The 16,345-nt window shown below is 45.0% G+C and overlaps 1 protein-coding gene across 3 annotated transcripts in view; it reads left to right on the top strand.

Moving 5' to 3' along the window:
- Positions 1-712: 712 nt before the first annotated feature.
- The window catches only part of LOC129844160 (probable nuclear hormone receptor HR38), a 36,971-nt gene continuing 21,338 nt past the window's right edge, over positions 713-16,345 (top strand). The window contains exons 1-3 of one of the 3 annotated variants that reach the window (XM_055912576.1): positions 713-1,166; positions 5,491-5,643; positions 15,003-15,802. In XM_055912576.1, the coding sequence (XP_055768551.1) occupies positions 797-1,166; positions 5,491-5,643; positions 15,003-15,802 (1,323 nt within the window). In that variant the 5' untranslated portion in view covers positions 713-796. Of the gene's footprint in view, positions 1,167-5,490; positions 5,644-6,659; positions 6,742-15,002; positions 15,803-16,345 lie in introns of those variants that run through there. The other 2 variants (XM_055912578.1, XM_055912577.1) reach the window with 2 other exon arrangements.

Below are 16,345 nucleotides of genomic sequence, written 5' to 3' on the forward strand. Positions count from 1 at the left end.
GGCGTATCCTATGTTTGCTGTACTCATCAAACTTCTCATCATCAGTGGGCTCTGTATGAGCTCTTGAGTATGTGTCACATCAAACAACATAATTCCATTTGCATGCTGATGTTAATTAGGTTACTGATTTCATTTGTTTAATGCTCAGTTATTTGCACTTCATAAGAGGAAAAAGTATTATTCTTAAAAAATGATACCCGCTTGACATATGTGGCTGATGATGTTGTGTGACAGGGTGGTCTAGTTTAATGAGCTGAAATAGTTTGATAGGCCTACATAATGGAGTAGCCTATTTACAGACTGTTATGAACAGTTGGCTCATTCATCCCCCTTCCTTTCCCCTGTAACTATTCCCCAGGTCCTTGCTGTAAATTAGAATGTGTTCTCAGTCATCTTACCTGGTAAAATAAGGTTTAAAAAATAAAATACAAAAATGACAAATTAATAGATGATATATAAACTATTATGGTGGAAAATTGTTAATAAAAAACGGTTTCAGATCCCGGAAATGAATGTGCAACTACCAGAATGTAATGGAAAAAACGACATGTACAGTAGGCACTTGCTCGCCCTAGCCTGGGCATTTCTGGAACTATTCAGTCGTGAAATCATAAGATCAACTCGCTCTCACTCAACCATCCATCTCTCTCTCTCCCTCTCGCTCTTTTTCTGGCACACAGCGTGCGGGGCTTATGTGTCTAGTACTGTACGGCGAGGCCGGGCCGAGGGAGCTCTACAGTGAGTGACGTCACCTCTCCCATGGCGTCACATTGACGTAGCGCATACCAGGCGCTCTATGAGGAGGCAGACTCACATAAATGCTGTATTAGACTTTCTCCCTCAGACCGCGCACATAAACAGTCCCGCACTACGGCTTTACATCTGCGCGCATCATCACTGGCACATACACAGGATCACTCTGAAACACACTTTTAAAACACACATCGGACTATATTCTAGCCTACTTTCCTTTAGAATAATTAAAGGAAAAACAAAAACAAAGAATAACTTTTTTTTCTTCTGTGGCTTCATCCTCAACGAGTTCTGCAAATATACGTGTTACTTTTCAGCAGCTTTGGTAATTTTTGTAATTATTCTGGATCTATACAGGAGACTTTATGTTGGGTTAATAACACATGTAAAGACGGAACCACTACAGCAAACAAGTAAGTTATTGTCTTTACTTCTGGAAATTAATGACTTTCTCTCATATTCTAAAGACCACTTAATTAATTATTAGATTAGGCTACTAGACTATTGGTCTCATAGAGAAACAGAATTAGTTGTAGGTTCACCTGCACACCGGTTTGTTATATTGTTCAAACACGAGCGCTCTCTTAAACTTTCTCGTGCATGATGACCTGTTGATTTGGCAAACTCGTGAGCTCGGGAACCTCGGTGTGTGTGTTTGGTGTCACCGAGGGCAGATGGAACCGAATTTGAATTTAATTTGCTGAAGGAAGGTATCATATTCTTTGTGGTTGTCATGGAAATGGATGCCTCTCAGTCAGACAATGAAGTGGGAGACATAGGCAGTATTAGGCACTAATGGAGCTGAGTGAAGAACACAGACAGACAGTCAGACAGGCTGAGAGTAGAGGAGGGCTGACATCAAGGCTCTTATTATCTCCACTGTTATAAAGGACATGATTGTGTATTAATTCAGCTTTATGTGGACATCATGTTTGATGCCTTTGCAATAGTTATAAAACAAAACACATAGTTTGCTGTACGTGTGTGAGTGTGTCAGACTAATACCTAGCCATTTATTCCCGGCTATACGGGAATAGTTAAATTGGTAAAACCCTGAGAGCTTGTTGGTCTGTGTGCTTGGTGAATATTAGCCCTGGGCCTACAGGACAGACATCTTACATATGAGAGTTTTTCATGAGACGATTTTATGTTATTGAAATAAATCTGACTGCAAGTTGCAGAAGAACATGCAGGCAGCCTTAGTTTAATTTCAAATGATTTATGTTGACATCATTTATCCCAACAGGTAGGTTTCTCGTAGTTTAGAACAAACAGTGTGATTATATGCCTACAAAATAAAACATATTGTTTTATAAACACTAGTACAGCCGGTGACCAACCTTAAATGTCCTCTGTCACACTGTCTGTCTGTCTGTCGTTTGTCTATCTGTTTGTATTTCTGACTGTCTCTCTAAATGTCTGTCTGTGTGTAGCATGTGGCTTTTCTGAATTAGACAGGCCTGTCATTGCTCACATTATTGCTCACATGATTAGGGGAAACAAATATTGACATTAACAATGTCAATGTTTGATCTATAGCCTTGCCTCTTTTTGAAGTTGAAGTTACTGCCATTGAACGTGGATCTTGACCTAAATGTCATCCTGGAGCAAGGAGGTCCACGACTCGAAGTGAGGCTTAAGGTTGGTCTGACCACCCAGTCTGGTATCACAGACTAGACATAACATAGTAGATGTAAATCCAGGACACTCAAATTAGTATGATATGTTATGTTTGGTATAGTTACATAAGACCGACCGTTGGTTACTTAAGGAAAAAAAGGAAAGGTGGTCAGGGTGGATGGGTGGGCGTATAATGTAAATGTCTAGCAACCCAAAGGTTGCGTGTTTCAATCTCATCATGGACAACTTTAGCATTTTAGCTAATTAGCAACATTCCTACTACTTAATACTTTTTAGCTACTTTGCAAATCCTTGGCATGTTAGCTAACTCTTTCCTAACCGCAAACCTAACATTAACCCTGTAGCTAACCCATCCCCTAACCCTAAGCCTAACTCCTAATTTTAACCTTAACCTTAACCTCTAAACCTAACCCCTAGCCTACCTAACGTTAGCCAGCTAGCTAATGTTAGCATTAGCCACCTAGCTACCTAGCTAACTTTAGCCACAACAAATTGGAATTCGTAACATATCATACATTTTGCAAAATCATAACTTTTTGTATGTTTTGCAAATTCGTAACACACTGTAGGACACTTGCAATTAATAACATATCATAAGAAATGGATGATGGACATCCAGAAATTAATACCATTTGCAACATAACATATCATACTAAATGCTCTGAGACCAGGTTGGACCCCCAGACCAATACCCTAAAAAAAATTACATTTAGAAATCAGTCAGATTCTTAAATATGTCGACCAAGTTAAATTAAACTTTTGCATCTCCTATTCACACAGCAGTCTCTGGTCCATATAATTTCTTTGAAGGCCAGAATTTGTATCTTTCACTATGAGATGTGTGGTATGCGTTTTTCTCAGGCGGTTAAAATTGGTTTTGGGTGTGTAGACAGAAACACACACACACACACACACACACACACACACACACACACACACACACACACACACACACACACACACACACAGTCTCCTCTTTTTGACAGCCTCTCTCCTCAGGGCTAATTTACTGTACTTGTATATTTCTCCAGCCCTTCTTTATCTCTTCTCTTTTCTCTCTCTGTTTGCTGGAAGCCTCGCGCTGACTGGCTTATTGGCGTGGGGGGCTATACCGGCGCTTTGGGGCGCGTGCTTCACGGCTCTTTCGCCGTTCTCTAGGTTACCGGGGCGCTCAGCCCAGCACCCACCGGCCGGCTCGAGAGAGAAACAGAGAGAGAGAGGAGACCCTTCTGCCCTGTGTTCACATTATGGACACACACAGACCAGTGCAATTGTAGCTTTTTTCGTAGCCCTTTTGTCTACATATCTCTGTATGTTGATGGGAGACTGTTACAGAGGAGTGTAAATGCTTTTTTTAGGCTGGATCATGCTGTTGAATTGTATTGTATTGTTGTATGTTTTAATTCTGTAATGTATTGATTGTTGCTGCCTTCTTGGTCAGGTCTCCCTTGAAAAATAGACTATGGATCTCAATGGGCTTTTCCTGCTTAAATAAAGGTTAACATTTTTTTGTAAAAAAATGGGCTATTTTAAAAAGCGTAAAATGCATATAGCTTTTTTGCTCTCAAAAGCGTTACAGGCTATTTGCTTTATGTCGGTCTGACACCGATTCAATATGATCTATTACCACAGCACACTGAATTACAAAACAAATAACAAATAATGTCATTGAATAAAATGACCTCCACGTCTATAAAGTATAAACAATTGAGACAGAATATTACATTTCCTCTCCTGATTAGCCAAGGTGTGGTAGAGATTGAGCGACTGAGAGACTGAGAGACGCGACTGTCTGTATCGTAGTGAAGTTCATGTTATTATTGAGCCTAACTCATTCTCCAGACATTGAGTGAATAATAGGCATAGAAACATGTCAGACAAAGCAACAACAAAAAACGTGTTAGATCCCTAGGCTATAGTTTTAGATTTTGTCAGCCCGCAGGCCTATTGGTAAAGTGATACTGTTAAGAACCTATCCAAACAGAGTTCAACTGTTCAGTGATCTCCAAACAGACTGCGTGTGTCCCGGCCGGGACGGTTCAGAGAATGAGTCCCGAGAGGGAGGACTGGTCCCCGGTTTAGTGGAGAGAATTAGTCCGGGTATCGGTCAGTGTTTGTAGGTGAGTGTTGCAGAGAGGGGGCGCTAGGCACTGTGAAATCTCTTGTCTGCGGTGAGCTGTGCTCTGGCTGGCAGCAAGACGCACTGAGAGCGGAGAGGTTTCGGTTCTGAGATTCATAACTTACTCAGGTGGATATTGTAACCTATTTTCTCTTTCCAATGACGAACCCCTTTTAACCCTGAGACCTGTAGTGCATGAGCCTCAGACTAGCGCGAAAGAACCACCGACAATTTTAACAAAATGATAGCCATGCTCTTTTGAAGACACTTGTTTTATGAATTGCAAATAACTAGTTTCATTTAATATTATTGTTTGTTTGAAAAGGTGTTAATATGATAATTGAATAGATTCATATGATATTTGACGATATAGACCATTGTTAGATTTAGATATTATTTTATGCTGCTCGCAGATGAAGTGATTCTAGTTTTTCTTTTAGTCTATATTATTTTAGTCTATTCTCATCAATCTTCAATATTTTACTTTAATAAGAGTTTAAATTGGAATTAAAAATTATTGCTCTATTTCTGAGTTGTAGGCTAAATGATATAGAGAGGTTATAGATAATATCTGTTCACTTCTGTATTTGGTGAAGCATTCATTCAATGAGCGCTATGGAATGTTTGCAGATTTTATTATTGCTAAATTATAATTGTACTTAAAATAATGTATATTCCTCCATTCTTGTGTCGCATGTCTGTGGATCTCTCTTTCTAGGTCTGACCTTTAATTCTGTATCACACCTCTAAGCCTGCTGCTTTTCCCCCTCATCACTGACAATTCATTTTATTCTGTTCATGTTTTAATTTCTGTGCGTTTTTTCCCACCGGGTAATCTTGTGTAGGCTATATTCTGTGCGACTTTATTCTGCTCTTTGTGGTTGTATTGTATTTGTGCAGTAAGCTATGTCATGCGTGTTGGTGTGCTTTGGGAGTTCCCATGTCTCTGGTTGTGACCCGGTGTTTCTTTCCTCCAGACCCGGGTTCGGAAGAGCGCGCCCAGCCGAGCTCAAAGCCCCGGCTACCGGACAGTCCCTTCGAGTCCTCCCCGCTCCCGGTCCCCCACCACAGTCGCACCAGTCCCCAGCCCCCCACACAGAACACCATTCAGCGCGAGACTTTCACACCAGGTACTGAAAAACACCGGGAACAGGCCCGGTCGTCGTCGCACCTGTCCTGAGTTGGTGCTTTAAAAACCTGTTTCAAATGCACGTGTAGTTTTCAAACTATTAGCCTGCCATGTGTTTCTTCATTCAGTCAGCTGTGTCTCACGCTAGGTCTATAGTGCGTTTATTTTATTTAGTACAATATTAGGCCTATATATTTAGAAATGTTTATATAACAAACCATATAGTTTAGACCAACAACATCATTTATTATTTTAATTTAACCGATATTGAATGGTCTAAATGGTAATTTAATATATTCCAAGTCAGTTCTGATTTATAATTCTAAGCGTGTTGTGTCAGTGAGTGCGCGCGAGTTGACATTTCCATCTGTAGATATGGGGACGGAAATAGTCTTCTGAAACTAGACACACCGACTTTAAAAGCAGGACCAAAAAATCTAATTAGTCAAATCTGTAGATATCGATCTGCTTAATGAACTTAATGAGGTTAAACGTCTTAAACCTTCGAGGCCAAAATAAAGTAGCCTAATTTAAAAGCACATGTATTTTCTCCTGATAGATTAAGGTGATAAAGGTAGGCTGTCCCGCCCGTATAGCGACTCATGGGGCCCTCGAGCCTGCGGTTAGAGGCGACCACAGCCTCTAGGACAAAACCCCGTTCTGGGTTTCTGCATCATACCTGTATTTAGATCAAGTTTACATACTGGTACATTTCATGAATGTGAACAAGCAGTTTACGCATGTGCGGGTCAATACCCGTCCAAAAACCAACACACAAAATAAGATTTAGATCGAATGTCTCAAATCGCTGTCTGCTGTCAATCTGTTTCAATCTGTGTGTGCGTGTTTTGACTGTAATATTTAGGTAGAATTATCAAGTCTGCTCATATGAGTGTCCATTAAAATCAAATTTTAAATATATATATATATATTATATTTTTTACAACTTCTGAATGTTTCCTTGATCGATAGAATGTATTATGTATTTACTTATGCACTTCATGTCTTGTTTGTTAGATCTATGGCATTCTGACAATGAACAAGCACGCTCAGTTTTTGGAACGGATGCATTGTGTCCAGTTGAAATGCACACCTCGAGGTTAGAGACTGCTTCTCTCTGATCATCATACCACACACGTACAAGTACACGTGCACACACACGCTTATCCAGCCAGGTCACCCTTTATACAATTCAGTATTCAACTTCCATCCATGTCTGTGCAAGTGGGGAGATGACGTGGAAGTTGTTTTCGATATTTTTGTTTTAAACCTATCCCAAACCTTAACTTTACTTTAACCATTCGAAGTTAATGTCTGAACTTTACCCTAAATTGAACATTTCGGAGTTATTGTCTAATCTTACCCTTAAACACACGACATTTGAAGTTTGGAACAACTTCGAAATTTGACGTTTAAGTATGTGGATGAACGTCTAATTCTGTCGTGAGACTCTGAGAGCTGGTAGCATTTATCTGCCTGGCTTGTCTGTCCTGAACACTCACTGTTTAACACACATGTAGCTTAAGCACACACTCACACATGCATGCACTCAAATACTCATGCATGTTGTACACACACGCATACACACACATTCTTCATGACACATACACACTCACACACGCACAAACTTGCTGTCAGGTGGACTTCCTGGTGTTTGAATGAAAAGGGTGTTTTCGGTTTTGGGATATAATCTGGTGTCATTAGAGTGCTTCTGGCTTGGTCTTAACATGACACTGCATTGTCTGAATATGTGTGTGTGTGTGTGTGTGTGTGCGTGTGTGTTTACTCAGAAGTAGATGTGTGTGCACAGGGGCATGGTGAGGAGAAGGTACACACATCAGTTAGGTTGTGTTTACATCAACACTATGTGTGTGAATGGGTGTGTGTCCATACGTGCATGTGTGCGTGCATGTATGCGTTTGACTTTAGGCAAGGTAGGTGGAGTAGTCTTATAAAGAGGCGTTTCAATTGGAATTAAACACATCACCAACCCCCCCCCCCCCCCCACCCCCCCCCCTCCCACCACTGTTGGACAGGCCCAGGAAAAATCTCTCCCTCTTCCTTTTCTCCCCTTGAAGACACAGGCAGTTACAAATCCCCTTCCTCTCTGTACACCTGTACGCCTGTTTCCGCGTGGGCCGTGCAACTGCCTGGGTCACTCGCGAGGCCGTCATAGAAATAAAAGAAAACTCTGGCGGTTGCTCGAGTGCAGCCGTGCTCGCCCACTCCTTTCTAGACGGATGGAACTCGCGCACTCTGAGAAAGTTTGAGTCAGACCTCCAAACTCCTCCCTGACCTCGTGTCTCTCGCGCGTCCCCATGGTTACACTTTAGCCCTGCAGCTCACCCATGGTGACATCTGTATCTCTGTCTCTAATATAGGTGTCTCCCGCTGTAAGGTGTGAGTCATGCCAGAACGTACAGTTATATTGTGTTCACTGTTCTAAACGGACTTAATAAATATGTCATTTAGTTACGTTTGTGCATGCGCCATGTGCGTAGGGCAAATGTACACAGTTGTTAGAGTCCGCAGAGGAAAAGAGGCGTGCAGGACAAATGATGGTAGTAGTCTTGATAAGTCCCATATTTGACTAAATAAATATGACGCGAAGGAACAAGACGATTACGACACAGCGCACGCAGAGCGTCAATGGGAACCGCGCGCTGTTGACAGTTCCCTTCTCGAGAGCGAAGAGCAAACACAACAAACTCTGGGCACTTACGACACACACACACACACACACACACACACACACACACACACACACACACACACAGGTTTTAATATTGATCAACAATAGATAACTACAGTTGAAGTCGGAAGTTTACATACACTTAGATTGAAGTCATTAAAACTCGTTATTCAACCACTCGGAGGTGGTTCAGAGGTTTACATACACTAAGTTGACTGTGCCTTTTAACAGCTGGAAAATTCCAGAAAATGATGTCATGGCTTTAGAAGCTTCTGATAGGCTAATTGACATCATTGGAGTCAATTGGAGGTGTACCTGTGGATGTATTTCAAGGCCTACCTTCAAACTCAGTGCCTCTTTGCTTGACATCATGGGAAAATCAAAAGAAATCAGCCAAGACAAAAAAATTGTAGACCTCCACAATCTGGTTCATCCTTGGGAGCAATTTCCAAACGCCTGAAGGTACCACGTTCATCAGTACAAACAATAGTACGCAAGTATAAACACCATGGGACCATGCAGCCGTCATACCGCTCAGGAAGGAGACGCGTTCTGTCTCCTAGAGATGAATGTACTTTGGTGCAAAAAGTGCAAATCAATCCCAGAACAACAGCAAAGGACCTTGTGAAGATGCTGGAGGAAACAGGTACAAAATATCTATATTCACAGTAAAACGAGTCCTATATCGACATAACCTGAAAGGCCGCTCAGCAAGGAAGAAGCCACTGCTCCAAAACCGCCATATTAAAGCCAGACTACGGTTTGCAACTGCACATGGGAACAAAGATCATACTTTCGGGAGAAATGTCCTCTGGTCTGATGAAACAAGAATAGAACTGTTTGGCCAAAATGACCATCGTTATGTTTGGAGGAAAAAGGGGGAGACTTGCAAGCTGAAGAACACCATCCCAACCGTGAAGGGTGGCAGCATCATGTTGTGGGGGTGCTTTGCTGCAGAAGGGACTGGTGCACTTCACAAAATAGATGGCATCATGAGGAAGGACAATTATGTGGATATATTGAAGCAACATCTCAAGACATCTGTTATGCTGATGAAGGAGGACCCAAAAGCGACGAAATAGAAACAGAGTCTTTATTCCAGTCTTAGACAAAAACGATACTCCTGATATATCTAAGGTAAAAACAAAACAGGAAAACTGAAATCCTCTCGTCAGTAGAGATGAACGACTGGAGACGCGACCACTAGACACCTGCTCACACGCAGCATCTGATGAAGGCAAAAACACGATAGGGCGGAACAAGGACACAGAACAGCAAACATCAAACAAGAATCCGACAAAGACAGAAGCAGAAAACAGAGGGAGAAATAGGGACTCAAATCAGAGGGCAAAATAGGGGACAGGTGTGAAAGAGTAAATGAGGTCGTTAGGAGAAAGAGAAACAGCTGGGAGCAGGAACGGAACGATAGAGAGAGAGAGCGGGGGAGGGAGAGAGGGAGGAGGAGAGAGAGGAATAGAAAGAGGGAAAGAACCTAATAAGACCAGCAGAGGGAAGCACAGGGACAAGACATGAAGATCAAAGACAAAACATGACAGTACCCCCCCACTCACCAAGCGCCTCCTGGCGCACTCGAGGAGGAACCCTGGCGGCGACGAAGGAAATCATCAATCAACGAACGGTCCAGCACGTCCCGAGATGGAACCCAACTCCTCTCCTCAGGACCGAAACCCTCCCCATCCACTAAGTACTGTTGACCACGTCCCTGAGAACGCATGTCCATGATCCTCCGTTCCTTGTAAATAGGTGCGCCCTCGACAAGGACGGGAGGGGGGGAGGGAAGACGAACGGGGGCGCGAAGAAAAGGCTTGACACAAGAGACATGGAAGACAGGGTGGACGCGACGAAGATGTCGCGGAAGAAGCAGTCGCACAGCGACTGGATTAACGACCTGAGAGACACGAAACGGACCAATGAACCGCGGAGTCAACTTGCGAGAAGCTGTCGTAAGGGAAAGGTTACGAGTGGAAAGCCACACTCTCTGACCGCGACAATACCTAGGACTCTTAATCCTACGTTTATTGGCGGCTCTCACAGTCCTCCCCGCAGACGAAGGCAGACCGGTACTAAAGTCTAAGGCGATCTGAGACCATGGTCGAGAAGGAATGGGAAGCGGTCTAAGACGACCGGCATGAGGAGAGTTACCTGACTTAGTCTGCGCGCAGTCCGGACAAGCAGCCACGAAACGGCGCGTGTCCCGCTCCTGAGTAGGCCACCAAAACCGCTGGCGAATAGAAGCAAGCGTACCCCGAACGCCGGGGTGACCAGCTAACTTGGCAGAATGAGCCCACTGAAGAACAGCCAGACGAATAGAGACAGGAACGAACAGAAGGTTACTAGGACAAGCGCGCGGCGACGCAGTGTGAGTGAGTGCTTGCTTTACCTGTCTCTCAATTCCCCAGACAGTCAACCCGACAACACGCCCTTCAGAGAGAATCCCCTCGGGTTCCGATGGCGACAATCGATGAGAAAAGTAAGCGCAGGGACGGACCTTATCGTCAGACTGGAAGCGCTGGGACAGAATGGCTCCCACGCCCACCTCTGAAGCGTCAACCTCGACAATTAATTGTTTAGTGACGTCAGGAGTAACAAGGATAGGGGCGGATGTAACACGCTTCTTGAGGAGATCAAAAGCTCCCTGGGCGGAACCAGACCACTTAAAGCAAGACTTGACAGAAGTCAGAGCTGTGAGAGGAGCAGCCACTTGACCGAAATTACGAATGAAACGCCGATAGAAATTAGCGAAACCGAGAAAGCGCTGTAACTCGACACGTGACTTAGGAACAGGCCAATCGCTGACATCCTGGACCTTAGCGGGATCCATCTGAATGCCTTCAGCAGACAGATAATCATCGAGAGCCTTACGTTCGGAAGCCGACAGAGAGAATAATCTACCCCGAGGAGAAGTGGTCCCCGGATGGAGATCAATACAACAATCATACGACCGGTGAGGAAGAAGAGAGTTGGCTCTGGACCGACTGAAGACCGTGCGCAGATCATGATGTTCCTCCGGCACTCCTGTCACATCACCAGGCTCCTCCTGAGTAGAGGGGACAGAAGAAACAGGAGGAATAGCAGACATTAAACACTTCACATGACAAGAAACGTTCCAGGATAGGATAGAATTACTAGACCAATTAATAGAAGGATTATGACATACTAGCCAGGGATGACCCAAAACAACAGGTGTAACAGGTGAACAAAAAATCAAAAAAGAAATGGTCTCACTGTGGTTACCAGATACTGTGAGGGTTAAAGGTAGTGTCTCATATCTGATACTGGGGAGAGAACTACCATCTAAGGCGAACATGGGTGTGATCCTCCCTAACTCTCTGAGAGGAATGTCATGTTTCCGAGCCCATGCTTCGTCCATAAAACAACCCTCAGCCCCAGAGTCTATCAAGGCACTGCAGGAAGCAGCCGACCCGGTCCAGCGTAGATGGACCGACAAGGTAGTACAGGAACTTGATGGAGAGACCTGAGTAGTAGCGCTCACCAGTAGCCCTCCGCTTACTGATGATCTCTGACCTTTAACTGGACATGACATGACAAAATGTCCAGCAGAACCGCAATAGAAGCAAAGGCGGTTGGTGATTCTCCGTTCCCTCTCCTTAGTCGAGATGTGAACACCTCCCAGCTGCATGGGCTCAGTCTCTGAGCCGATGGAAGGAGATGGTCGAGATGCGGAGAAGGGAAGCCCCGCTGACGCGAGCTCTCTTCCCCGAGCTCGGTGACGAAGATCTACCCGTCGTTCTATGCGGATGGCGAGTGCAATCAACGAGTCCACGCTGGAAGGAACCTCCCGGGAGAGAATCTCATCCTTAACCTCAGCGTGGAGTCCCTCCAGAAAACGAGCGAGCAACGCCGGCTCGTTCCAGTCACTGGATGCAGCAAGAGTACGAAACTCTATAGAGTAATCCGTTATGGATCGATCACCTTGACATAGGGAAGCCAGACCCCTGGAAGCCTCCTTCCCAAAAACTGAACGATCAAAGACCCGTATCATCTCCTCCTTAAAGTTCTGATAAACGTCAGAACACTCAGCCCTTGCCTCCCAGATAGCTGTGCCCCACTCCCGAGCCCGCCCAGTAAGGAGTGATATGACGTAAGCGATCCGAGCTCTCTCTCCAGAGTATGTGTTGGGCTGGAGAGAGAACACAATATCACACTGGGTGAGAAAGGAGCGACACTCAGTGGGCTGTCCAGAGTAACATGGTGGATTATTAACCCTGGGTTCCGGAGACTCGGAAGACCAGGAAGTAGCTTGTGGTACGAGACGAAGACTCTGAAACTGTCCTGAGAGATCGGAAACCTGAGCGGCCAGGGTCTCAACGGCCTGACGAGCAGCAGACAATTCCTGCTCGTGTCTGCCGAGCATTGCTCCCTGGAACTTGACGGTAGTGTAGAGAGAATCCGTAGTCGCTGGGTCCATTCTTGGTCGGATTCTTCTGTTATGCTGATGAAGGAGGACCCAAAAGCGACGAAATAGAAACAGAGTCTTTATTCCAGTCTTAGACAAAAACGATACTCCTGATATATCTAAGGTAAAAACAAAACAGGAAAACTGAAATCCTCTCGTCAGTAGAGATGAACGACTGGAGACGCGACCACTAGACACCTGCTCACACGCAGCATCTGATGAAGGCAAAAACACGATAGGGCGGAACAAGGACACAGAACAGCAAACATCAAACAAGAATCCGACAAAGACAGAAGCAGAAAACAGAGGGAGAAATAGGGACTCAAATCAGAGGGCAAAATAGGGGACAGGTGTGAAAGAGTAAATGAGGTCGTTAGGAGAAAGAGAAACAGCTGGGAGCAGGAACGGAACGATAGAGAGAGAGAGCGGGGGAGGGAGAGAGGGAGGAGGAGAGAGAGGAATAGAAAGAGGGAAAGAACCTAATAAGACCAGCAGAGGGAAGCACAGGGACAAGACATGAAGATCAAAGACAAAACATGACAACATCAGTCAGGAAGTTAAAGCTTGGTCGTAAATGGGTCTTCCAAATGGACAATGACCCCAAGCATACTTCCAAAGTTGTGGCAAAATGGCTTAAGGACAACAAAGTCACGGTATTGGAGTGGCCATCACAAAGCCCTGACCTCAATCCCATAGAAAATTTGTGGGCAGAACTGAAAAATCGTGTGCGAGCAAAGAGGCCTACAAACCTGACTCAGTTACACCAGCTCTGTCAGGAGGAATGGGCTACCCGAAACGTTTGACCCAAGTTAAACAATTTATAGGCAATGCTGCCAAATACTAATTGAGTATATGTAAACTTCTGACCGACTGGGAATGTGATGAAAGAAATAAAAGCTGAAATAAATCACTCTCTCTACTATTATTCTGACATTTCACATTCTTAAAATAAAGTGGTGATCCTAACTGACGTAAGACAGGGAATTTTTACCACGATTAAATGTCAGGAATTGTGAAAAACTGAGTTTAAATATATTTGGCTAAGGTGTATGTAAACTTCAGACTTCAACTGTATATATTATTATTATGGTTATTATACAAATCTAAACAATTATAATTAATATTATTAATTTGTGGTTACATTGTGGTCTGTGTGTGTGATCCCCAGTCTAAGACGGAGGTCTTTATGATAATTAACCTCTCACTAGACACACGGTTCCCCATCCTGTCTTTGAGCTTGTCATGGCAGTATGTGACAGAACATGTGTGTGGCTGGTTGTTTTAGAGGCCAGAGTTAGTTAGGGTCCAGCACCATGAGGGGTCCATTAACATTTAATGAGACAGGCCTCATTTAGTTCCCAAACGACAGATAAACTAGGGCAAGACACACACACACGCGCACACGCACGCGCACACGCACACGCACACGCACACGCACACACACACACACACACACACACACACACACACACACACACACACACACACACACACACACACACACACACACACACACACACACAGCTACTCACACACAGTACACACTAACAAACTGCTCCTACAGTTTAGCTGTGCTGGAGTGAGGGTTGCGTTGTGTGTGTGTGGTTGTATGTATGGCTGTGGGTGATTATGACCAGGTGTGTTGACTGCAAAGTGGATGGGGGTTCAATCTGGGGCTCATTCAGTTCGACAAAACGGAAGAAAAAGTTTTTAAATGATAAAAAAAAGACAGTTGTTATCGGACAAGTTAAGGTACATTCCAAAAGGTTTTCTTCCGTTTCCTGCCGAGTGAACAAGAACCGCTGAGCTTAGCTACACTGATTGGCTAATGTGTTTTTATCTGCTTCACCGATTGGCTAACATGTTTTTATTTGCTTGACTAATTGGCTAATGAGTGTTATATTAAGGGAATTACACTAACAACACACTAACAGCTTCCTCACACGTGCCATACTATTGCATTATGTGCATCTGTTAACTGCATAAATAATCAACGTCATAAATAGGGAGGAGATCCTGCTGTTTTGTGAGTTTCAGCACCAAACTGTGTCCATCACCTCCCCAACATTCTCACACACACACTTACCCTCTCACCATCACTACAATGTTGATGTTTTAATTCTGTATATAACACTTCAACTTGAACTTGATTCTCTCTCTCTCTCTCTCTCTCTCTCTCTCTCTCTCTCTCTCTCTCTCTCTCTCTCTCTCTTCCCATCTTTCTCTGTAGACATGCCTTGTGTGCAGGCACAGTATGGGCCCGCCCCTCCAGGCTCGTCCTACTCCGCCCAGTCCTTTGGGTACCAGGGCGACAGCTACAGCTCTGACCTCATGACCCCGGACTATACCAAGTTGGACTTGGGTGGGGGTGAGATCTCGGCGGCCGCCACCACCTCTCTGCCCAGCTTCAACGTGTTTGTTGAGGGGAGCTACGAGCCCAAGTCCTCCTGCCTATACCAGATGCCCTCTCATAGGCCGCTTATCAAGAAGGAGGAGGAGTCCTACCCACAATCTGACACCATGCCCACCTCCTCCATGTACTTTAAACAGTCTCCTCCGTCCACCCCCACCACCCCCTCTCTCGCCCCCCAGCCTGGCTCCTCCTTCCTCTGGGATGACTCCCCCCACCTCTCCCTGCAGCCCCCCTCCCACGGCCCCCTCAAGTCCGCTCGCTTCCCCCACTTCTACCAGCACTCCCCTCCCCACAGTGGGGGGTACGAGGGGCTGGGAGGGGGGCTGCCTCGCTCTTCCTCCTCATCCTCTTCCTCATCCTCCTCGGTGCCCCCTCACCCCCACGGCCCGCCCCTGGAACAGCACCTGTACCAGCTGCACCGCGGGGTTGGGGGTCCGGGGGGACTGGCCTTCCGTTCTCTGGCGCTGGGGTCCTGTAACCCTCTGCTGGGGGACCGCCTGCCCTCGCCCCCCCATCGCGGCCCCCCAGGAGAGGGCACCTGTGCCGTGTGTGGCGACAACGCTGCCTGCCAGCACTACGGCGTACGCACCTGCGAGGGCTGCAAAGGCTTCTTCAAGGTAAGACCACCTGTAACACCACCTCACACTCACCTGATGACACCCCCATGAGCATCTCTCTCTCTCTCTCTCTCTCTCTCTCTCTCTCTCTCTCTCTCTCTCTCTCTCTCTCTCTCTCTCTCTCAATTCAATTCAATTCAATTTGCTTTATTGGATATTTACAATATAAAAATGAGAATCAAAATTGTCAACGGGACAACAGTAACAACAAAAACCAAGTCTCAAAATAACCATACATTCCACAATAACAATAAGCATACAGTACATGTGCAGGTTTATTGGTTTGTCAGACACTGTCCCTCAACTTATGGCAGGCAGCAATGTAGTGCGCTGCCAACCCACAGCTCTCTGCGTTTTTATATATTTTTGACATTTTGTCAGGAAATGCAGCTCCGTCTCAGATTCTGCTGTTGTGCAGTGGTTGCACAGCCTTTCCTCTACAGGGAGGATCTGTTCTATGTTAATACTAGGGCCATGTTCAGGTGGGATCTGATCCATAGAGGCGTCACAATGTTCATTTAGTGAGCTACAAACAGACATGAC

The sequence above is a fragment of the Salvelinus fontinalis genome, unplaced genomic scaffold (genome assembly GCF_029448725.1).
Source record: "Salvelinus fontinalis isolate EN_2023a unplaced genomic scaffold, ASM2944872v1 scaffold_0186, whole genome shotgun sequence".
Classification (NCBI taxonomy): Eukaryota; Metazoa; Chordata; class Actinopteri; order Salmoniformes; family Salmonidae; genus Salvelinus; species Salvelinus fontinalis.